The sequence below is a fragment of the Rosa rugosa genome, chromosome 7 (assembly GCF_958449725.1).
Source record: "Rosa rugosa chromosome 7, drRosRugo1.1, whole genome shotgun sequence".
In the NCBI taxonomy this organism is placed as follows: domain Eukaryota; kingdom Viridiplantae; phylum Streptophyta; class Magnoliopsida; order Rosales; family Rosaceae; genus Rosa; species Rosa rugosa.
Window position 1 is genome coordinate 11220876 of NC_084826.1, and position 24552 is coordinate 11245427.

The following is a 24552-nucleotide window of genomic DNA, read 5'->3' on the forward strand; positions in this document are numbered from 1 at the left end:
TGGATCAACTTATTTTCAGTGGATTGGTAGTTCAAAGAGTCAAGAAGAAACTCGAACTCCTTATGGCAATCAGAAGAACCCAATGTCCGGATGCTCTATGAAGCATAAAAGTACTAAGATGCTTCCTTCATCAGATGCCTTTGAGAGTGTAGGAGGAGCATCAGGTGCAGCTGTTCAGTCAAGGGGGGAAATGAACGAATCAGAGAGATGTCCAAGCAATTCTGCACGCAGAGTGACTAGATTTTTTTCGGAGTTTTTAAGGAGCAAATGGACGAACCACCAAATGGTTGACAATGGTTTGAACTCTGAAAAAAAGACAACGGACTCTCTTCTAACAGTATCTGAAACTGTGAACAACTCTCAACAAAATGGTAAATGTGAAGTTGGAGGGAAAGGTGTGTCCCATCCCTTAAATTCTGCCTAGGATTTTGTAGAACTAGTTCTCTAAAAAGTCATTTTGAAGTTTTTTTTCTCTTTCTGTGGAGTGGCTGCAGGCGTGAAAAGTTCCAGTCCAACTTCTGTGCATCTTTCTCTAGAGGACGATTCACATGAGCAAGTCTCTTGTGAAGACATGCGTGATGCTGAATTTCCAAAACAGTTGTCTTCGAAGCTGTCCTTGAATAGCTCCATTGATGACTCAAAAATTGATGACTTGGTTAACTATGCCGCTGAGGAGGAAACAGACAGAGAGGATTTTGGATCAACTGGTTTGCAGTGTATTGGGATGCTGAAGACTCTTGAAGAAAATGAGAAGGGCCCAGTATCCGGATGCTTGATCAATCATAATCATACAGAAATTAGTCCTTCAATAGATGTAGGTGTAGTAGCGTCAGGTGTAACCATTCCGTTTGCGGCGCAAATTGATATATCAAATATATATCCGAGAAATTCTGGAGGCAGAGTGTCCGGAGATTTGTCAATAATTACAAGGAGCAAAGGTAAGACGAAGCAAATTGTTGGCAACGGATTGAACTCTGAACAAAATACCATGGACTCTGTACCCGCAGTTGAAACAGTGAGCAATGATTCAACAAATGTGGATTCTGAAGTAGGAGGGAGACATGTGTTTGAATCTTTTCTCTGTTATTGTGAAATGGCTGAAGATGTACTAAATTCTAGTCTAACTCCTGTGCATTTTCCTCACGAAACTCCTAACGAGAAGGTCCATTGTGAAGATAGGCTTGATATTGAATATTCAAAACAGAATTCTACAAACCTGTCCTCAAATAGCACCATTGATGACTCAAAAATTGATGTTCTGATGAACCATGCTGCTGAAGTGGAATTGGACGCAGAGAATATTGGATTAACTGAATTTCAGTCTGTTGGGAGACCACAGGCTCAAGAAGAAAATGAGAAGAATCCAGCATCTGAGCCTGAAGTGGAATTGGATGCGGAGAATATTGGATTCACTGAGTTTCAGTCTGTTGGAAGACCACAGACTCGAGAAGAAAATGAGAAGAATCCAGCATCTGAGCCTGCGTCAGAAGCCCTTGAGATCCTAGATGGAGCAGTCGATGCAAATGCTCAGTCAGGTGGAAAAATGGATATATCAGAGAGATCCCCAAGCAAGTCTGCAGGCAGAGTGTCGCAACTGTTCTCAGGAATTATTAGGAGAAAAGAGAAGAAGAAGCAAACGGTTAGCAATGGATTGAACTCTGAAACAAAGACAATAGATTCTGTTCCAGCAGTTTCTGGCAGTGTGAGCAACCCGTTACAAAGTGATCGTTTTGAAACAGTAGGGAATGGGATGCCCCGTCCTACAAATTCTGAACTTCAAGAACCAGTGGATGTGAATGTGGTAAGGAAACTAGATTTTGATTTTGTAGAAGATGATATGGAGCAGACTTCCAATGCAAAAGAGGGACAGGATTTTGGAAATGTTACAGCTCAAGGTAGTGTGCATTCTGGGTACACATTTATAAGCTTGTTCATCTAACCTTGCCTGAGAAAATCAAACTAATGAGTTGAATGTTGCAGTTGGAGAAGGAGAAAGTGGTGCTAAAGAAGAAAACAAATCCAGGAAGAGAAACATGAGACAAGTAACCGTTGATACACAAGTAAGCTAGTTATAGTAAATTCGAGCTGATTGTTTTTCAACTCTGGCTGTCCGTTTGAAGTAACTGTTCGTCTGTCTCGTGTTTGTCACATTTGGTGTTTTGTTTTATTATTGTTTTTCTCTTTGTTAGCAAATTCATTTCATTCCAGAAGTGAACAAGAAAAAAAAGGTGGGGGTGAACAAGAAAAAAAACTCAACTCCTTCCACACTGGAGGTGAAGAAGAAAAAAGATGGAACTCCAGAGGTGATCAAGAGAACGAAGGGATCTTCTTCCACTTTGGAGGTGAGCAAGAAAAAAAAGTTAACCCCTTTGACCCTAGAGGTGAACAACAAAAAAGAGGTATCTCTTTCCATTCCAAAGGTGAACACAAAGAAAAGAAAGGTATCTCCTTCTTTGGACGGAAGCAAGAAAAGAACGTCAAGTCCTTTGACTCTGGAGGTGAACAGTAAAAAAGCAGTATCTCTTTCCACTTCGAAGGTAAACACAAAGAAAAGAAAGGTATCTCCTTCCACATTGGAGGTGAGCAAGGAAAATAAGTCGAGTCCTTCGACTCTGGAGGTGAATGAGAAAAAAGAGGCATCTCTTTCCACTCCGAAGGTGAACACGAAGACGTCTATTATTTCTCCAGAATCTATGAGTGCCGGACGGTCAAGATCAGGTGAGTGGGCTTCACACACCCGATATGATGATTTGTCCTACATACAGATACACGAGGTCTACTTTGTTTTCTTTACTATTTTGTGTTGGTTTGGCTACTTGTTTAACTGAATGAAAATGGGGTGTAAGTCAGCCCAACATGGTAGCCATATTTTCAATGGCTCAATATATGAGGGGACATCTGGATGTTAAAATGAATGGTTTGTAGCATTTAAAACATTTCTATCTGTATTTTTACACCATTTAAATGGGATTAAACAAATTGAGATTGTAAGATTTGACAGAAACTGAAACATCAACGTGCAGTATGTGCTGTTCTGTTTCATTGATTTTTAGGTGCTCAATTAATTGTTTATGTTGCAGGGAGACTGCAGCTACCTCCCTTGGAATTCTGGCGCAATCAGTCGGCAGTTTATGACAAGGTTTCTTTCCTATCTATTTTTGACTTCCTCAGTTTCTTCCCTTTTGCGTGTGTGTGTGTGTGTGTGTGGTTTGATGACTTTTAACTCTTTAGCTTTAGCCTTTGTGACACATTGACTCGCTATCTCTGATGGTATGTTCAGGATCATGGAGTTATTGGGATTCAGGAAGAGCTACCTAGAGTAACAGCGTCAAGAGGTTTGTCTCTTATAAACTGTATTGAACTGGTTGCTTCCCTTTACCCCTTTATATGAATGAGAATGTGCTTGGTAGATTTATACTACCCATTATCTGCATCACCGCAAAATTGGGATCTTAAAGCCATTATAACTTGATGCTTATGATCCTAAGTTACTTGCGTTGACTACTTGTGTCCTTTATCTATTGATGATTTTTCTGCTTGTTTTTGGTTATGGCAATACCTGCTGATGATGATATCTTTCACTTGTTGTTAGGCAGTAGATCTGAGCCTCGGAAAAGAAAAGCCAATAGAGATTGATTTCTTGGCAAATCTCTAGACTTGTTTCTTACCTTGAGTAGGTGTAATATTCAATATAAGCTGACTGTTGTATCAGTTAAAGTTCATTTTACTATGACCAGCATCACCAATAGACTTCCACACAATTTGCAGGGCGGCATAAGAATCTCAAGGACTTGTGTATAATGAAAGCTCAGGGCACATAGCACCACTCTTGAGGGGATGTTCACAGCAGAGGGAGATATGGAATGTATATTTGTATAAGTTTAACAAAGGAAAGCTGAAGTTTCTTAAAGGAGATTACGAAACAGTCGTCAATCTTCTTTTGTATATTCTTTAGTTCTCGAATAGGTTTTTGCTAGGAGGTTTAACAAATTGTACCGAAGTGTAAACATAGTGCAGGATCTATTCGTTGCTCCCCTAACCTTGATATCTAATTGTTTTTGTGAGTGCTAACCTCATTATTTCAAAAGCTCAGGGTTGTGCAACTTGAAAGTTTTTACCTTTATCTTGTTTTACCCCTTTACTTTTGTATAAAGGTTACCTTAAAGAGTTTTTTATCACCAACAATGTCTAAAGGCCCCGTTTGGATAGCAGGAAATCATGGTATGGAATGAGAATTAATTTCATTTTCCATTCAGATGTGCCGTTTGGTTGTAATTAAAGATCGGAAAGGAAATAAAAAATAAGATTTGACTGGAAATTGACTCCCTCATAAAGTCTGAATTGAATTACCTAGTCAGGGGTGGTATTCTATTTCCATTTCCCACTGTCAAATGCAAAATTACATTAATTATCCCTCTAAAAATTTATATTCCCCATCAATATTCCTTATAAATTGATGTACTTTAATTAGTAAAAGGACGTTATTGAAAATTATAATTTCATATTTCATTCTTATTACTTACCAAACACTACAATAGAAATGAAAAATTAATTCCAAAATTTAATTTCTAGTAATATTCCAAACACTCACATGTAAATACCAAAACATATTCCATTCCATATCCGTCTGAAAAGGAAAATAAATCCTTTTCCAATTTTGACATTCCTGCTAACCAAACAGGGCCAAACTGTTTTGCACCGGAGAGAATGATACTCAACTTAAAAAAATATTTTAAAAACAAATTAACTTGATACCTCAACTTAGTTTCCGTCAATTTTCTGTTAAATTTGACATATGTGGCGTGTTTTCTGGGGTTAAAATAGTATTTTCACACCAAAACTAGGTTTTAATAGTCGGGCAGTCACAAATAAAGAAGAATTAAGCTTGGATAGTTAGGTTGTAGATGCCTAGATGCAATATAATGATTGCAAAAGAACGAGGGCATAAAAACAGAAAGAGAAAGAATTAGAGGATAATATTGTCATTTCTAACTAAAAATTGAGTGAAAGTTTGTATATACCCTTAGTTTTAATGGAGATGTGATAGAAAATGAACGGAAGGATGAAGTTGATTAATTTTTATAAATCTATGTATCTCTTTGATCACTTTTGAAAGTTGGGTATCATTTTATCCGGTGCAAGAAAGTTTTAACCCTGATAGTGATAAAAACCCTACCTTAAATTACCATGAGGAAAACTATAAACATCTTAAGCTGGTAATTTTGTTTCATTGGATTTAGGTGGGTCATATAAACAATCGTGAAATTTTTGATGGAACATGGGGACCAACAGTGACTAATTCTTGTATTTCAATTCAAAACTAAATGCTTTTGACTATGCTTTAATCTAAGGGAAAAATGCACGAACAGTGTCTGGAGACTCTGAGGACTGTCAAAATGATACCTGAACTTTCAAACGTATCAATGTGATACTTGGACTTATATTTTCTTGTCAACGTAGTACCTACATCAACTTTCCGTCACGGCACCGTTAAATTTACCACGTGTGAGGCACGTGACATACAAAATGAAGGTAAAAAGACTGATTTGCCCTATAACTGACATTTAAAATGCACGAACAGTGTCTGGAGACTCTTAGGACTGTCAAAATGATACCTGAACTTTCAAACGTATCAATGTGATACCTGGACTTATATTTTCTTGTCAACGTAGTACCTACATCAACTTTCCGTCACGGCACCGTTAAATTTACCACGTGTGACTGTGTGAGGCACATGAGGTACAAAATAAAGGTAAAAAGACTGATTTGCCCTATAACTGAAATTTTAAATATTTTTTTTGGTAAAAACATTTTAAATATTTTTTTTTTGGTAAAAAGACTGATTTACCTTTAATTTTTTTAATTAATTTTTTTCACCCCTCCACCTCTCGTCTTCTTCCTCTCCCCTCGATCAACCACTCTCTAAAAAGACTAGTTGTCCTCGCCAATTCCTCCAGCAACAACACCTCAGTACTCCTCGATTTCAGGCACACAGCGCTGACGCTGTTGACCTCGACGAAAGGATCGGCGGCGCACTTCATCGCCGATTTCAGATCTTTGACAAGCGAGGCTTCAAGAAGACTATGTCCTTCATTTTGGAGGACGAAATTGAAATTGAAATTGGGATTGAGATTGAGATTGGGATTGGGATTGGGATTGGGATTGGGATTTGGATTTGGATTGGGTTCTCTGGAAACTTCGACGGTACTCAAAGCGGGACTTGAGATTGAGGAAGGAGGAGGGCGGAGAGATCATCTATATCATTACTTGCTTGTGTTTTTGTTGTAGTTAATAACTTGATATTAATGGATTTTGAGTTTGAGTTCGAGTTTTGGTGGAGGTGTGGGTGTGGGTGGTGACGAAAAATGAAATTCAGGGTTTCTGCAACGTCTTCTTGGTTCTTCTTCTTCATTGCCCATTTCACAACAGGTTTGCATTGATGTTGTTGAGGCGATTTCAAAGGAGGAATGAAATTTTGTGTTAATTCGATCTGATACATCTGTGATTGTTTTGGTTGTTTTGCAATCCAAGTCTTCGTGCTTTCTCTGTTGGACTTGGAGGTGTTGAAGAGGCCATCGAAAATTAATCATCTTTTATTTTCAATATAATAAATTATTATGTTTTTATTTTCAATTTTAAATTTATTCATTTAGGATTTGATGGAGTGGAAAAGTCTTTTTTGCCCTCATTTTCTGCCTCACATGCGTCAGACGTGACTCGAACTGACGGAGCCGTGACGGAAAGTTGATGTAGGTACTACGTTGACAAGAAAATATAAGTCTAGGTATCACATTGATACGTTTGAAAGTTCAGGTATCATTTTGACAGTCCTCAGAGTCTCCAGACACTGTTCGTGCATTTTTCCCTTTAGGATTTGATGGAGTGGAAAAGTCTTTTTTGCCCTCATTTTCGGCCTCACATGCGTCACACGTGACTCGAACTGACGGAGCCGTAACGGAAAGTTGATGTAGGAACTACGTTGACAAGAAAATATAAGTCCAGGTATCACATTGATACGTTTGAAAGTTCAGGTATCATTTTAACAGTCCTCAGAGTCTCCAGACACTGTTCGTGCATTTTTCCCTTAATCTAAATACTATTGATTCTTTTAACCCCTCACATATTTTTGGTACCCGCAAGGACGTGTGTATCTAACCAACACGTTACGATAATGTGCAACAATATATCAAGATAATAAGAAAAATAATTGACAATTGGTAGGGAATGAAATGACGCCTGATATTTAAATTCTCGTCAAAGATAAAAGTGATTGAGTTTTGTAATAGAGTTTGGTCCCTTTGCCATTGCCAGGCTGTGATAAGATTTAATAAGACCATTCTAAACTTTTTGATTATAAATTTTATCGATGAATGAAGTCATATCTTTTGATAAAAAATAAAAATAAAAATTTGAACTATGTGTCAAAATCAACCTTCTTTTCCATCAACTATGATAGAATCACACATGTAGTTAATTTGGGAATGTTGGAAATGTAACTTTGTTTTTAAAGGAAATGTTAGTTAAAAAAATGGAGCAAATTACACGTTAGAAACAATCTCTACTTAAATGCACAGTTGGAGCATTTCACATGCGCGGAATGAGTTTATCTTGGGCCTAGGAAGCCTTTGGATTCCCCTTGACAAAGTCAAAAAAAAAAAAAAAACAAATCATTACATTTTCTTCATGGAAATTACAACATATTAATGAAAATTTTCTATTTAAACCCCCTACGTTTAATAATCAACATAATTCCACTCGAAGAAGTAATATACGAACAATTTTATTTTCCCACAAAAAAAGAACAATTTTATTTAACATATATGAACAATTTGCGTTTTAGAAGCAAATTATAAAACATACTACAAATTATCAAAAAACTATCGAACAAATGGATGGCTTCTGCAATGGCTCTAGGGTTTGAGCAGAGAAGAGTGCGGCGGCGACCATTGCGGCCTTGCCAGACCGACGGATCTAGTGCGGCGAGGTGTCACGTCGTCGCGGGTATTGTGGCAGCGACGTCAAGATCAAAGTTGGTTTCTCCGGCTGGTGACTTTGGCGGCATCCTCGTGTATGTGCGTTTTCAAATCGGATCTGGTGCAGAAGCGGCAGTAGGTTCTTTGGAGGCGGGGCTAGGCTTGAACCTCCTTGGTGTGGCCGGCTGTGAATCGGGGTGTCGTTTGCAGCAACGAAGTCGGCGGCGGTCCATAGCAAAGTTGATCGCCGAGGTCGATTGGGGAGGCAGATCGGGGTCGCGTTTGGATTCTACTGGTTTCCAGCCGGTCGGATCTTGCGGGTGGATCAGTTTGCTTCGATACAGAAAGTCGGGTATGGCTCTCTGGAGAAGACGGCCGCCAGAACTTGCAGCGGCGGTGGCGTTGCTCAGAGCAGATTCCTGGGCTTGGAGTTGGGCCTGGGGTTCTGGGTCTGACTTTGAGCTTGGGTTAGCTGGGCCTAGTTCGTGGGCTATCAAGGAGGGTGCCTTGCCACCCTCATTTGTTACTTAGTGACTTGGGCAGGCCCGACCCAAAAGTTTGACCTACTTGGGCATGTTTGGGTTTACCTATGGTCTTCAAGGGCCAATCTATTCGGATCATGACTTCTTCGAAAGTTGGTAATTATCTTGGATGTGATTGGTGTATTTCAAGCGGCTTATGGATAAGGAGATACTCCTATTTGTTGGCTAGGAAGTGGCTTTTTGTTGGTACCACAATTGCGTGATTGGCTAATGGGAGGCTAGTGAATGATTTTGCCCTAGAAGACATGGAGTTTCTTTGTTTATAGGTTCGCTAATTATAGCGAGCTTATCATTGACTTGTAATGAGTTTGTTTCGCTTAGATTAGGGTTTCCGGCTTTTCTTACCGGCTATCTTTTTGTAAGTGCATCTAGACTCTAGCCATTGGCTGAATGCCGGCTATTGATCCTAATGATATCAATTTCTATTCAAAAAAAAAAAAAAAATTTGCGTTTTAGAATATTAAAGTTTCTAACCCAAAATTGTGGTAAGGAGACGTCCGTGTAATTTATCAAACGTCCACGTACACAAATCCAACGCTTCACATCTCACTCTATACAAACACAAAAATCGCCAAGTCATCAATCCTCGTGAAACCACAAGCCACAGAACCAACCAATCACACACAACTTAAACTCATGCCTCGGATCCCCATTCTCACCCGTGGATTCAACAACAAATCCAACGGCCCAGGCTCTCCCTCCCAAATCTCAGAGCCAGAAAACACAAACCCCCCAACTATAAAATCCCACCCACTCACCACCTCCCTCTCACACAAAGCATTTCAAAAAATCCAAGATCCGAAATCCGAAATCGAATCAAAATGTCGGGTCGGGGCAAGGGCGGTAAGGGTTTGGGCAAAGGCGGGGCCAAGCGCCACAGGAAGGTCCTCCGCGACAACATCCAGGGCATCACCAAGCCGGCCATCCGCCGTCTGGCTCGCCGTGGCGGCGTCAAGCGTATCAGTGGCCTCATCTACGAGGAGACACGTGGCGTCCTCAAGATCTTTCTGGAGAACGTCATCCGCGATGCCGTGACGTACACCGAGCACGCCAGGAGGAAGACGGTGACGGCCATGGATGTGGTGTACGCGCTCAAGAGGCAGGGCAGGACTCTCTACGGGTTCGGCGGTTAGGGTTAGGGTTTGGGATTTGGGAAATTTGTAAAGGGAATGGGGCTGATTTCGCTGGTGGTTGGATTAGGGTTTCTTTTTTTGATGAAGTAATTGGAATTCGATGTTGTTTAGGCTGATTTTGAATGAAGAATCTACTTGCTTCTTTTACCTGTATTTTTCTTAATTGAATGGTTTGATTTTGGTCTGCAATTTTAATCGCCCAGTTGCCTTTGTTGAAACTCCAATTTGTTGAAGAACAAGGGTTATAATAGTGAGGCTATCCAATTTGCAAAACTAGTTTCGTTCACTTTATGGGGTGTTTGATTTGGTGCTATGGATTTGATGTTTTGCTTCTATAATTGGCATAAAATTCCATTTTCTCCCTACCTGAGTCTGTTGATCATTTTTTCTGTTTACCTAGAGCGTTTCCAGTGTTTCAGACTTTTTGGGGCTGAAACCTTCTGCGTCTGAGCTCTGAAGGGTTTAGTGTTTTGGGCGGATAAATTTTGTGAAAGTATTGGGCCTGGCAGGCCTATTTCGTTCCTGTCACTGCTGAAGCTTTGTTACATTGTATCATCCAGGGTTTTAATTTGATAAATCGTCCAAAGTTGTTTGCTTCTCCTTTCTATTGAAAGTCGGCTCAAGTGTAGTTTTGGGCCCTCCAAAATCCATTCCGTCACATGTCCATTGGGATAGAATTAATATATTTACCTTGTTTTGCTGTCTAGGGCCGGTCACAAGATTTTGGTTGTTATCCATGATTGTTTTTTGATCTTTAAAATGGTGGTTGAGTGAGCTATCACTCTGGGCCGTGAGACAGTTTTTTCAATCTCATCCCCATAGCCTGTCTATCGACTGAGACCACCCAAAGAGACAAGTGTTTTGCCCTCCATCACCATGGGTCGAGAGCCCATTCTCAAGGGATGTTTTTTCACAGGGTGAAATTCGAACCAGAGAACTCTTATGACCAAGAGAAGCTCTGCAGCGTTCACCTCATTTGCAGGCTAGTATGCTTCCATTAGATCAACCCAACATAAAAAATAGGGGAAATATCACCAATGGTCACTGAGTTATGACTTATTCGACACTTAACTCACTGTATTTTCAACAATATCACTTAACTCACTCAGTTTTACATCCGTCTTTCACTTAACTCACTGCCGTTAATTCTACCGTTAGAAGCCGTTAAAATTGAGGGTATATTTGTCAAAACACTTAAAAATCATTTTTAACTTAAAAAAACTACATTTATTAGACTTTTTTTCAATTTTTTTAATTTCTGAAATTTCTAATAAAAAATGATTTTTTTAACTTAAATATAATTTGAAAAAAAATTGTCTTTTTTTTTTTTAAAAAGTTAGAAATGCATTTTTTTAGTGTTTAGACAAATATACCCTCAATTTACATTTATTAGACTTTTTTCAATTTTTTAAATTTCTAATAAAAAATGATTTTTTTAACTTAAATATAATTTGAAAAAAAATTTGTCTTTAAAAAAAAAAAAAAAAATTAGAAATGCATTTTTTTAGTGTTTAGACAAATATACCCTCAATTTTAATAGCTTTTAACGGCAGAATTAACGACAGTGAGTTAAGTGAAAGACGGATGTAAAACTGAGTGAGTTAAGTGATATGGTTGAAAATACAGTGAGTTAAGTGTCGAATAAGTCATAACTCAGTGACTATTGGTGATGTTTTCCCTAAAAAATATACTAAAATAACCATGAATTATTAAAAAGTTTTATTACTCATGAAATTGTTAGGAATAATAGTCAAATTACAAAAAAAAAACAAAATAACAATAATAATAATAAAAAAAATTGTGAAAGTGGGATAAAGTACATGAAAAAACCACAAACTAACATAAAAAAACTGCCAACTCATGTGAAAAACTTCAATCCCCGTTTAATTTTTTTTTTTTAAATTATCAGTGTAGAAGGCAAGTTTAGTATAAAATAGAGAGAAATAGTGTAATGACTAGCGAAAATAACTCTTTTAACTATTTATCTATATTTTGACTGAAAAATAACTAATATCATCAAAGATGCAATTCAATTCCTTAGTAAATATAATGAGAGAATCAAATCATCATGCATGACGCATATAGAGATCTCAATTCCTAAGTTATGAAGCTCATATATCTGAATCAATGAAATCTTTTCGCCGCCTTTTCCTATGCATGTGCATGATGACTCGCTAGTCGCTACAAACAATGATCAATCGTTGTGATCAAAACAAGAAAGAAAGACAAAACTTCCATTATTCGAAATCAACTGAATCTTCTAGTATGGACTTCAATTATATTAATTTGTCCAGGTCCCAAAACAAAATCAAATAAAGTAGATCTCTACTTAGCAATCCTCTTATGTTAATAATGTTTCCAATTCGAGTCGATGGCTACTATAAGTTTTTAAGTTTTAACTATTCCTAATTGACGTAACGTGCCAACAAATATACGAAACTATAAGACCTAGCTAGTGCACTTTGAATACATCATATCATTCTAATGGAATTTTTTGGTTGGCCGACCTATGCACGTAATTAACGATGATTATCGTTCCTATACACAATTGAAACCTGAATCTATTGTTGTGGGTATATCCTGATTAAATCTTAGGTCGTCTTTTCACAATTTTCTTGTGGCTTTTAATATCTATACGATATCTTTCCACAATTCCACCTGTTCATTATGAATATATGATTTGGACAATGATCAGAGCTTTTTAATGTTTTTTTTATTCCACCTGTTCTCTCTCTCTCTCTCTTTTTTTTTTTTTTTGAATCAATCGATAAATGATTGTTATATTCATCACAAGCTAGAATCGATCGTTACATCCATTTCAGCTGCCATTTAAGGGTATACACAGAAAAGAAGATAGTGGTAGTACCCATAGTGGTACATAGAAATAAACTTACCCATTATATAATCAAATACGTAGAAGTAGTGAGAATCCTCATTTGGTACTACTTCAGAGGCGCTAGAGGTACATAGAGTGCAGAGAAATGCATAGCTTCCTAATATAAGGAATTTGTTGTAATTAGATAAGCTAAAAAACATAGGATGGACCTGGGGCAAAACACCCCAGCCCAAATTAAAGGCCGAAAGGGCAGCCCCAAGAGAATGAGCCCAGCTCAAGGCCCAGCAGCAAAGGGATGACCCCAGCCCGCTCCACCATCCCAAGCTCCAGCCGTCGACCACGTTGGCAGACCTACAACCGCCGCGTCCTCCCCCAAGAAACCGCGCAGAAACCCAGCCACGCCGCCACCACGATCCGTTCAGATGCACCATAGCCACGCCATCACAGGTCCTGGTAAATCCCTGCCGAAGATGCCCGCCGCCATAGGTCCTGGAAGCTCTCGACCCCCATTTCGCTCAAACCTTGAGCCACACCTCACTCATGAGACTACCGAGGCAATGCCGCCCAATACCGGCATGGAGAACCAACGCCGATCTCGAGGGCCGCCGGATGAAAATTGCAAAACCTAGGTGCAGTCCGAGTTTTTTGGAGAGAGTGGTTAATATTAACTTACACCAAAATCATTCCACCTGTTCTCTTGGATAGTTAAGCTCAAATTATATATGGTTCTTTCCATTTCTAGGTAAACCAATCATGTTTATTAAGTTGGTTTTTTCACAAAACAAAACAAATTAAGGAGATCCATTGAAACTTCTCTTCTGCTAGCTAGGTCATCAGCACTAATTTTTGTTCCCCTTAATCCAAGTAATCAACCGACATTGTTAAAAAAAAAACTGCTTGTCTAGTACGTAGTTGGCATCTGCTTCGTTGTAATGTGGTTAACTAAAAATGAGCTGAGGTAAAAGAAAACGAGAATCGAACTTTGAATCTATCGTAGAGGAGATTGAAATGCAATTGGTATTAATTATTGGCGATTCTCGAACATCTGCATGTATCAATCCTTACATTCTATAAAGAATCTTAGAAAACATTGTGGTCCTTTATAAAGAGCTCTTAATATTTTAGTCATTTTAGTTAAATTTCAGCTGGAAAATGTGAACATGATTGCAGGTACTCTTAAACGTACTAAGAAGCTAACCGGGGAAGGTTCACCCATCTTTGATCAAACAGAACTCATGACGCATATGATGATTGTGTTTACCAGTCTATTGCAATTAGTGTGAACTTGAAGAAATGAGGTTTGCCACTTTCGTTTGAAACACAATCTTGAAAGGGTTGAGGAGGCTCGATATATATATCTGAAATGAATACCATCAACCAAGAAGACGATACAATCAAAGTGAAACTGAAATCTATATAAGCCGGCAAAGATTCTCAGTTGGTTTAGATGCTTATCAAGAGTTGCTTCGTGGCAACACAGTTAGCTTGTTCTTTAGCTTTTTGACAGGATCTGGGAATTTGATTGGCTTTTGCATGTCAAAGATTAAGCTTGTATCTTAATCCACATTAGTATATTAAGCCACGTTCAGGGTCAAACTAGCAAATCTTAATCACCACTTTTTGCCCTTTTAATTTTTCTTTTAGATTGCCGAGTCGCCACTTTGTTAAAGAACAATATTTTGCTTTATATACGCATGGAGTTAACTAGCTAGTTGCGTCTTTTAATTTTCTTCTATATTTATATCGGATACGCCGTGCGGTAACGCCTGTTAGCATTTGGATGAATAATCATTACTTGATTTGTTGCTGTACATGCATAGAATTTAGGGGTTAATTATCCTGTTTTGACCTCTGAAGAAAACCTAATAGCTACCACTTAATCATGCTTTATCTTAATGTATTTAATCTTATATTCTTCACGCCAATAAATCCCACATTAATCATATGTCAAGCAACAATTCAATCCAAATCCTAGTCGATCAGAACTCATATATGGCCATAACATGATTGATAGCTAAGTAGCTAACAATCAAAGAGTCAAAAGAGATCGAACAAGAAAACAACAGAGGCAGCTGAACTACGATCAGAATACCCCATTCCCATGTGGTTCATATTGTGAATGATGATATATCTATCGATCAGGCCTGAACTTTTCTTTGTACTTTGATTCTTTTTGAATCACGGATACCTATTACGATTATTTTCGGCTTTTCTGTGTGCCAAATTAACAAACAGGTAATTAAGACTTTCAGAACACATGCATGCACATCTCAGCTGGAACATCTGTTGCCTCTGAAAATCACCTCGGCCTAGACAGTCGAGGGATCAAGGAACAAATATCCTTCTCGATGATTAGATTGTGGAGCGTGCCAGCATACGGCCAAAAGGCCAAGTGTGCAATTAGAGATGTAGTGCGCGTGATTCTAACTTATCAAGCGATTGTTGGACGAGGACAGAACTTAGTCTCGGCCGATAGTCTGATGCCTCTGGATCAAGGACTTGGTGGCTGAAGGTCGGGTGAGTTAGGTGTGGTTGTGAGAGTGTGAGTAAATACGAATTGTCTAGTCACAGGGCTTAACTCAATTAGATCCAAATAATAACATGTAACTGTAAATTAAGGTGAACTCGTAACGAATGAAATTCTCAAGATCGATAGCTACTATGTGACTACGAACAGTAAATAACATGGTCAAACAAATAAAGTACAAAGACAATAAAGAGCAAACAATGAAATTGAAATCTTGAACGGCTGAAAATTATTAACTATTGTTTGAAAGAAAACAAAGAGAACAATTCAAAATCGATACTAGGTTACAAGGAAAGTAAAGTAACTAAGATTGTAACTAGCAGAGCAAACTAACTAAGGAACAGACGGAAATTCTACCTAAGCAAAAGATAAGACGAAAGCAAGAAAAGCTTGATGACTTGAGTTTCTGGAGTTGTGTGTGTCTTGTCTCTTCTGTCGATGCTTCTTTATATAGAGGTGGACTTGTTGGATGACCAAGCGGATGTAAAGTCTTTCTCTCGAACTCAAATTGCTATTAGGGCTCCTAATGCATGTTAAGTAATATACTTGATATATACTAAAGCCCCACGTCATCAGCTAACAAATATGCATGATATATATGGCTTCTCAATATTTGATCATGCAATTAAGCATTGCACCACGTCATGCAGTAGAAATCCATTCAAATTCAATAAGTATTGTCCATGACTACATTGCTTTGGAGTGTTTGATGACCACCAAGATACATTGACTTTAATTAGTTCCAACATTCTTGCTTGCTGCGTGGAATTCTTATCATCATGTCAAGAAACTTAATCTCCTCCTATACTTCTAGTTGGAACATCTCTTCTCCTTATATAGCCTCATCAAGATAATCATGCTAATAATTAAATAAATCATTAGTAATTATCTTAATTTTGTCTTTTCAGCGACTGCAATTTGATGGAATGGAGGTTCATAAACTGGGTGTAAACAACATCAGCACTCAACTCGATTCTTTAGAGTCATAAAAAAAGGACAGAGCATACGAGTCTTTAAGACTTTGACATTTACAATGCATGTGAAATAAAGTACGTACTGGAGTCTCTGATAATGGAGCATCGTCAATCAGTCGTCTGGATAGTGATGGGCATAAATATACATGGTGATGAGTACTTGAGTAGGAAAATGTATCCTTTTTCGATGTACATATGAAGGAGAGCCATGCGTTTTGGTATGGATTTAGTTAACTTTGTAATCATATCCAATATTATGGTCGACATTTGGTTTGAATATCTAGCTTGTGATTCTTGAAGTAGAGAGGTGCGCCACGAGTCCAATTAGATGTAGTGAACAAAAATGGCAACCCTTTGCAGAGTCTCGTGATTAGTTCATCCAGAATTGTAGGGAAGGTTAGGTTTATGCGCGCGTGCTTATCTTTTTGATTTGATTTTTGTGGTGTTAATTGTGGATCATCTATATGTCGATCGTAAACTTAATTAGTTTATCTTTCTCAAACTAATTATTTGCAAATACACTATAATACCTTAAATCGACGTTTTGAAGATAAGTAGACAATCAAACAGAAAAGATCAATGAAAGATCTCCGGCAGGTCTAATACCTTGATCACCCTTTTAACTGTAGTCGGCCATTCTTAGGCATCTGTGGAATAAAAGAAGAAAAAAAGGGATATTGAGGACATAAACGAGTGGAAGAAAGTAAACAAAAAAATGAAACTGTCCTACTCTGCGAGTGTCTGCTTTTAAGAATTTTGGTAAACTGGATAGTCGACGCAGGCCACATGCACTCCTACAAGATCATGATACTGATCACACCATTGCAGCTGGGATTAGTTGGCTTTTTGGTGTACACGTATGACCAGGGACGTAGCCAGGAATTGAATTTAGGTTGGGCTAATTTTAATTATATAAAAATTTTGTGAATAACTTATTTTTTGTTTTGAGGTTTGGAACCCAATGAGAGCCTCATTCTCACGCCTTTATTATTAGAAATATATACAAATAAAATCGATTAAAACCGAAATGAATAGCAATTTTAATTGATCCTTACTTCAATTCGCGGAGCGGTGGAGGTGGCTCGGTAGCGGGACTGAGTGTCTAAGCCTCAAAGAGTCAGAGGGAGTCACGGTGAGGGATTGAGGAAGTCAGACTGGAGGGACTGAGCCTCAGAAGGAGGTGGCTCGGCGGCTGCATAATTGATTCTCACTTTTCAGACAGACGGTGATTGAGACACAAAGTGTCGAGACCTAGTGTGTGAGTTAGCGTGTGTGTATGTGTATTTTTATTTATTTATTTGGGCTATACCTATACTTGACAACTTTTGGCCCAAAATCTCCCTTGGGCTACAGCCCAAATAGCCTGAGGCATAGCTACGTCCCTACACGTGTCAGTTCGAAGATTCTCGGACGGCTTTCTGGCGTCGCCTACAGTTGATTGGAAACTAATAATCTCTCGTAGTTTCTAATACTCTTGTTTGTTTTCTTCATTAAACCCTACTGCATCGGGATCGTGGGGATGTAATCCTGCGCTAATAAGCAGCGTTCTTATTAAGCTGCATTCCTACGTACATTTTGTTACAAGTAAAATTTCTACTCACTCTCTAAGACTTGGATGTAAGATTTTGAAGTTAATTAAACCCTACTGAGTAAAAATGTTTAAGACTCCCATTAGAGCATCTTTTGTGATAATACGTATCTTATAAATTGTTGATTGACATGTAGTTAATGTTAAAAATTACGGTTAGGTTTTTCTCTTTGATCCTAAAAGCTAAACCGTAAATTTGTAAAAACGGTGATCGAAGGGATAAGCTAGCACAGTTGGATATTGCCACTTCCATTTCCAACAAACAGAAAAGACTCCAAGTTTACAGCTTGTTCAAAGATGAAGGTTTTACCATTACACGTACTGGGAGCCGCTTGTAATTAATAACTTCGAATACGCTTGTTACTTGTTAACTGCATTTGGTTGATTTTAACTTTTACCATTGGCTACAATCTATAAATGGTATCTCACATGCAACTAATTTAATTCGTATTTGCTTTGTAGTTTTCATCCAAAAACAACATCCAAAGAACAAACAAGAACTGAAAAACATGTCATTTTACAATTCCAATATTCTAGAGATGAAAATATGATAAGTTAATTTTACTTTAATTACCCACTTGGGTTAGTCCTAGCTAGGCTCCTAATTGCTTTACGCTAAAACAACCCAGCGGGCTTGTTAGAAAGCGATTGATGAAAACACATGGAATGCCATTGTTCATTGACCTATATGCACTAAATTAAATACAGATATAGAAATATTTCATTTTGATAACCCAAATTTAAGCTTTAACTGGGGAAGACGTGAACGTACCCACTTTGCACAATTGTACACAACGACAAGACCAATACTTGCTCACCCCTCCCTCTATATATTGCTTTACTCTTCTTCCTACTCGGTCCATGCTATTCCCTGTTGCAAACCTCCTCAACCACAAGCTTGATAACACTGAACTCCCTCTAGCTTGCTAGATCTAGCCAAACTTAGCTATGGTGAATATAACCACCATCAGAACAGCATCAAATGGCCTGTGGCAAGGCGACAACCCTTTAAACTTCGCCTTCCCACTCCTAATAGTTCAGACCACCTTGATCATCGTCGTCAGCCGCTTCCTTGCTTTCCTACTGAAACCCCTCCACCAACCCAAAGTCATTGCAGAGATTGTCGTATGTACTTTCTAACGATATAACCTGAAATATTATGTGGTCACACTGTTATAATATTTGTTATTATTAGCTCTTATTAATATATAGTATTTTTTGACTTTGTGATTAGGGTGGAATTCTGCTTGGTCCTTCAGCTTTCGGACGAAACAAAGATTACTTGCACAAAATCTTTCCTTCATGGAGCACTCCAATATTAGAATCAGTGGCAAGTATTGGTCTTCTATTTTACTTGTTCCTTGTAGGCTTAGAGCTCGATCTGAGCTCCACTCGCCGAAGTGGCAGAAGGGGTTTCAGCATAGCTCTCGCCGGCATAACGCTCCCTTTCCTCTGCGGCATCGGCGTCGCTTTGGTCTTCCGCAAAACAATTGATGGAGCTGACAAAGCAGGGTTCACTCAGTTCCTTGTCTTCATGGGAGTTGCCCTCTCCATCACCGCCTTCCCTGTGCTTGCCCGCATCTTAGCGGAGCTCAAACTGTTAACAACTCAGATTGGGGAGACTGCCATGGCGGCTGCTGCCTTCAACGACGTTGGTGCATGGATCTTGCTGGCCGTGGCGGTGGCCCTGGCAGGTGACGGTGCTGGTGGCCACAACAAGAGCCCTTTGATATCCATTTGGGTCCTCCTTTCAGGTGATATATATTTCATATAAATAACAATCTCCTTTATTTTTTTATTATTTCTCAATGTTTTCTTGTAGTACGTACTTTTCTCTTATTTTCATATGATTTTTCTTCATTATATAGGGTATTCTCAATGGGAGTTTTTGACTCACAAAATTTGCTCTCTGCAATGATATTAGTGGACAAAATCTAATAATCAGATTTGGCTAGTGAATACAGTTTATTAATTTAATCATTCTGAATATTTCTGATATAATGAACTATAGCACCAACTACCATTCTAATTACTTGATCTGACACTAGATAAATACCAGAAGTAAGGTAGCACTAACTTACGTACGTATGTTAAGAGTTTCGATCCCTTTCTAATGTGACTATATCAAAATGATTAAAATATAAGTTGAGATCTAACATATTCCCTATTGACAGGTGTTGCCTTTGTGGCCTTCATGATGGTCGTGATCCGACCTGCCATGAAATGGGTCGCCAGCCGGTGCACACCGGAGCAAGATGTCGTGGACGAAGCCTATATTTGCTTAACCTTAACCGGAGTAATGGTGGCCGGGTTCATGACTGACATAATTGGAATTCATTCCATATTTGGAGCTTTCGTCTTCGGACTCGCAATTCCGAAAGGACAGTTTGCAGATAGATTAATATCGAGGATTGAAGACTTAGTGTCCGGCTTGTTGCTTCCGCTTTACTTTGCATCAAGTGGGTTGAAAACAGATGTGGCTAAAATACGTGGCGGCAGGGCGTGGGGGTTGTTGGCTCTGGTTATAACCACGGCTTGCGCTGGGAAGATTCTCGGGACGTTTGTGGTGGCAATGATGTTTATGATTCCGGCAAGAGAGTCATTGACACTTGGTGTGCTCATGAACACTAAAGGCTTGGTGGAGCTCATTGTTCTAAACATTGGCAAGGAGGAGAAGGTCAGTTCAGTTCTTGCAATTAATTTATCACTGTGTTTATAATTTTATATGTTGACCCCTTAAATTAGCGTGATTGACTTCTTAATCATAAAATGTCATTTTGAGATTTTGATTAATGAGAATGATAGAGAATGTACAGATAGGTACTGCCAGAAAAACATGTCATTTACCAAAGTCAGAGCCAAAGAAACTTGTCATTTCCCAGAAACCAATAGTTTGAATCCTTCTAAAAAAAAAAAAAAAGTTTGCATCCTAAACGGCTGAAAGTGTAAACTGTGTAATGTCGGATAGTTGAATGGATGTGTATTCTCATATCACAGCAAAATGTCTTAGCCTATAAATCCAAGTATTTAGCTTTAAGTTAGATACTAATAATTAAACTTTACGTTCGTTTTCAATCTATTACCCCAACATCACGTCGTAGATAAAGTATTTTGCCATATTATGAATAACATTCATGCACACATACAATATCTGTCGCTAAATTTGATATGATACATGATTGGATAAATAGTATATATATATATATATATATATATATATATATATATATATATATATGTATATATATATATATATATATACAGACCTATCCAGAGCGAGGCCTCGCTCTGAAATTAAAGTGCGACGTTGGAGTTTAGGGTCACTTTTCGGTCGCATCTCCACATCTCGACCGTTCATTTTTTAGGTACTAGTGTATAGATCATCTCTGCAAAATTTCAGCCAAATTGATGATCTTTAAGGTATCTAACCCGCTTAAACCAATGGACGAACTGAATCTGTCAAACCTGAACCGTACTAGCTTTAAGGTAGTTATCAATGCCTTAACGACCATCAATTTGGCTGAAATTTTGCAGAGATGATCTATACACTAGTACCTAAAAAATGAACGGTCGAGATGTGGAGATGCGACCGAAAAGTGACCCTAAACTCCAACCTCGTACTTTAATTTCAGAGCGAGGCCTCGCTCTGGATAGGATCTATATATATATATATATATATATATATAGAGAGAGAGAGAGAGAGAGAGAGAGAGAGAGAGAGAGAGAGAGAGAGAGAGAGGCTACTCTAATACTTTGTAGATATCTAAAATATTTACCTAAATCAATTAATAATAGTTTAGAGTCGTGAGAGATCATATAATTATTTTTGCAAGGATAGGTTTTTTCATGGTGAGATTCTATTCTTCATCACTTATAAGAATAGATGGAACCAAAACAATGTCATTTTAATTTAACAGTTGACCATCTATTAGTTGGATGCGATCATACTATTAAGTACTAACAATACATCAGATCTCATCAAAGCTGTGAAGTTAAGGTAATTCAAAAGACAAGTAGTATAAATATCGGAACTTTCTAAGTTTGAATGGTTTGGCATAAAATTTAAAAGATGAAGTTTTAGAGATTTAACACCCACAACATCATATGAGATCCATATTCTAGTTAGAAATGATGCACCAACAAACTTATCCGTATACGAAAGAAATGATCATAAGAGATCCTTAATCAAATGCAACGAGCTGGCATTAGTGAGTCAAATCCTGTTCAGGATGCGAAGCGTTTGTTAATGAGGACCATGTAAGTGTAGCAATAGACGACCAAAAAGAAAAAATGGTAGAGGGAATCAATTGCAAATTAATCCTTTTGAAAACAACAGCTCGATCAACTTTTATGTATCCTTCTCTCTTTATAATCTGTCCCTTACGTTGTTGCCTCTGTTATCTTCTAACTCCAATAATACTAGCTTTATGTCAGTTTTTGCTTTATTCATAAACATTGCTCCCTCTTTTCTTAAGGCTTAGGTGGGTTAAAACAATTTCTCCGTCTGCAATATTAAGACATTTCTGGTTAGATGTCTAGGAAAAGAAATGCAATCAGAAAAAGCATGGCTGTAAAGCGATAAAGCCCATTTTTATAAGGACATGCACAAAGGTTATAAAGCAAGAAGTTTGGGCCAAGTCTTCTATCGCTTTATTGTTGATCAATCCAAAAAATTAAAGTTGGATTGAATGGCAAGTGTATTATTGCTGCGAGACTAAACATTCAATATAAATTTCTGTTTGTTCTAGTATTTTTTTGGGTCGAATTTGTTCTAATAATTAAGAGTACGTATTTGCCTTTTATTCAATGTATATGTAGATTTTTAATCTACCTGCACTTTAATTTCAACCTACCTTGTAACCCAAGAAAAGCTTACAAATTTAATAATCTCGATCTATACTCTTAAACACTTAATTATCCTGAATTTGGTTTTTCACTGAATATTATCTTACGAATTGCTTATATAATTACAGGTGCTAAATGACGAGTCATTTGCAATTCTAGTCCTCATGGCACTCTTCACCACCTTCATTACATGTCCGGTAGTGATGGCCATTTACAAACCGGCACGTGGAATCTCTATTCGCACTCACCGTAAACTTTGTGATCTATCCACAGCTGATCAAGCCGCCAAAGACGAGCTCCGAATTCTTGCGTGTGTTCATGGTCCAAACAATGCACCCTCGCTCATAAGCTTAATAGATTCAATTCGAAGCACCAAAAAATCCCAACTCAAACTCTTCCTAATGCACCTTGTTGAACTCACCGAGCGCTCTTCTTCAATCGTTATGGTCCAACGGGCTCGAAAAAATGGGTTTCCTTTCTTTAACCGAACGCCTCGAGGTGAGTGGTATGATAGAGTTGCTGGGGCATTCCAAGCCTATAGTCAATTGGGACGAGTTACGGTCCGGCCCACAACCGCAATTTCGGCTTTGGCAACAATGTATGAGGATATTTGCCATGTGGCGGAAGAGAAGAGGGCGGCCATGATCGTCTTGCCATTCCACAAGCAATGGAGATGTGATGGTGATGATCATGAGAAAAAAGAGATCAATGTGGGCAATGATTGGAGAGGGGTCAACCAAAGAGTGCTCCAAAATGCGCCGTGCTCGGTTGCAGTGCTTGTGGACCGTGGATTTGATAATTTCAAAGCCCAAAGTCTCGAGCCGGATAAGGTTGTGGCCCTACGGATTTGTATTGTGTTTTTGGGTGGGCCTGATGATCGAGAGGCCTTGGAATTGGGTGGTCGGATGGCTGACCACCCGGCTGTTAAAGTGAAGGTTGTGAGGTTCGCCGAGAAAGAAGGTCTGGAGAGTAATGGGCTTATGTTAAAGCCTTCACCCACCAAGTCCACCGAGAACATGGACCGAGAGAAAGAAAAGGTAATGCAAGTGTGCTATTATAGTATAATTTGATCACATCGTATGCATGTATCACTTTAGTCGGCAATTCTAGGATTACAAAATAGTGGAAAGCTTGTCGTAACCAAATGATGTCGTTTTACATGGATCAGGAACTAGATGAGGCTGCAGTGGCTGAGTTCAGGAGCAAGTTGGTGGAGGATGGGACGGCAGAGTACACTGAGCTAGTGGTGGCTAGGAATATTGTGGAGGGGGTGTTGGCAATTGGACGCAGTGGAGATCAGGACCTAATAATAGTAGGAAAAGGACGGTTCCCATCAAGTATGGTAGCGGAATTGGCAGACCGACAAGCGGAGCACGCTGAGCTGGGGCCTGTCGGAGACATTTTGGCCTTTTCCGGCCACGGTGTGGTCTCATCAATCCTTGTGATTCAACAGCACAATGTAGCTCATGCGGTGGAAGCTCCAGTGTCCAAGATGGTTCGTGGTGAGTATGAAAAGTTCGCCCCTGATGAATCCTCCAGTGTACTGGCCTGAAATTCTGAGAATATTTCCAGGGAATTTGTGTGATCAATATTAATAAAGCCGTGCATGTATAAAAATGTGTCCATCTATATATATTTTCAAGTTTCCTCCAAAAATGTGTGATTGTTTTTCTTCATGTCGGTACCACTTAAAAGAAACCCCACCCCCAAAAAAAAAAAAAAAAACTTTGAAGACGTGGTAAAGAATATGATTATACTTAAAAAAAAAAAAAACAGTTTAAATAGAACGTACGAAATGAAAAGGAAAATTCAATCTTAAGTATGAACGATATTTCACTTGATCAAAAAAAAAAAAAAAAAAAAAAAAGTATGATGCAAGGATTCGCTTTTCCCTCTATGTTCCAAAGCTAAAGGATTTTTTTTTCCAATCATATATGCATTTGTCTAACTTCTTTCCTAAACTTCCTTTTAATCTCATGAAATGATAGAAGAGGAGGACTCCTCGTCTATATCTCCCATTAAAAAAAAAAAAATTTCCTAAACCTCCAATGCATGAACCAGACGAAACTTAAAAACTAAAAAGTTCACATGATTAAGGAAAGACTATTGACATTTTGACACATGTTAAAAAAAG

General features: G+C 38.4%; 3 protein-coding genes across 3 annotated transcripts in view; all 3 read left to right on the plus strand.

Annotated features, from left to right (window-relative positions):
- Positions 1-4123, plus strand: part of LOC133722824 (uncharacterized) — a 5333-nt gene extending 1210 nt beyond the window's left edge. The window contains exons 4-10 of the mRNA XM_062149686.1: positions 2-395; positions 495-1895; positions 1981-2060; positions 2190-2718; positions 3081-3139; positions 3281-3335; positions 3769-4123. Of these exons, the coding sequence (XP_062005670.1) occupies positions 2-395; positions 495-1895; positions 1981-2060; positions 2190-2718; positions 3081-3139; positions 3281-3335; positions 3769-3821 (2571 nt within the window). The 3' untranslated portion in view covers positions 3822-4123. The remainder of the gene's footprint in view (position 1; positions 396-494; positions 1896-1980; positions 2061-2189; positions 2719-3080; positions 3140-3280; positions 3336-3768) is intronic.
- Positions 4124-9271: 5148 nt separating this feature from the next.
- LOC133721318 (histone H4) lies at positions 9272-9801 on the plus strand. The gene has a single exon (XM_062147895.1). It carries the CDS (start codon positions 9337-9339, stop codon positions 9646-9648), a length of 312 nt encoding a protein of 103 aa, XP_062003879.1. The 5' UTR covers positions 9272-9336; the 3' UTR covers positions 9649-9801.
- Positions 9802-18372: 8571 nt separating this feature from the next.
- LOC133722543 (cation/H(+) antiporter 20) lies at positions 18373-24074 on the plus strand. The gene is made up of 5 exons (XM_062149423.1): positions 18373-18698; positions 18808-19327; positions 19748-20250; positions 22547-23455; positions 23587-24074. Exons 1-5 carry the CDS (start codon positions 18522-18524, stop codon positions 23968-23970), a joined length of 2493 nt encoding a protein of 830 aa, XP_062005407.1. The 5' UTR covers positions 18373-18521; the 3' UTR covers positions 23971-24074.
- The last annotated feature ends 478 nt before the right edge of the window (positions 24075-24552 follow it).

Bases quoted from the DNA above. Each gene is read 5' to 3' on its own strand.
- LOC133721318 (XM_062147895.1), top strand. From the start codon at position 9,337: ATGTCGGGTCGGGGCAAGGGCGGTAAGGGTTTGGGCAAAGGCGGGGCC.
- LOC133722543 (XM_062149423.1), top strand. From the start codon at position 18,522: ATGGTGAATATAACCACCATCAGAACAGCATCAAATGGCCTGTGGCAA. The intron at 19,328-19,747 runs GTGATATATATT...CCCTATTGACAG, and splicing joins CATTTGGGTCCTCCTTTCAG to GTGTTGCCTTTGTGGCCTTC. The intron at 20,251-22,546 runs GTCAGTTCAGTT...ATATAATTACAG, and splicing joins ACATTGGCAAGGAGGAGAAG to GTGCTAAATGACGAGTCATT.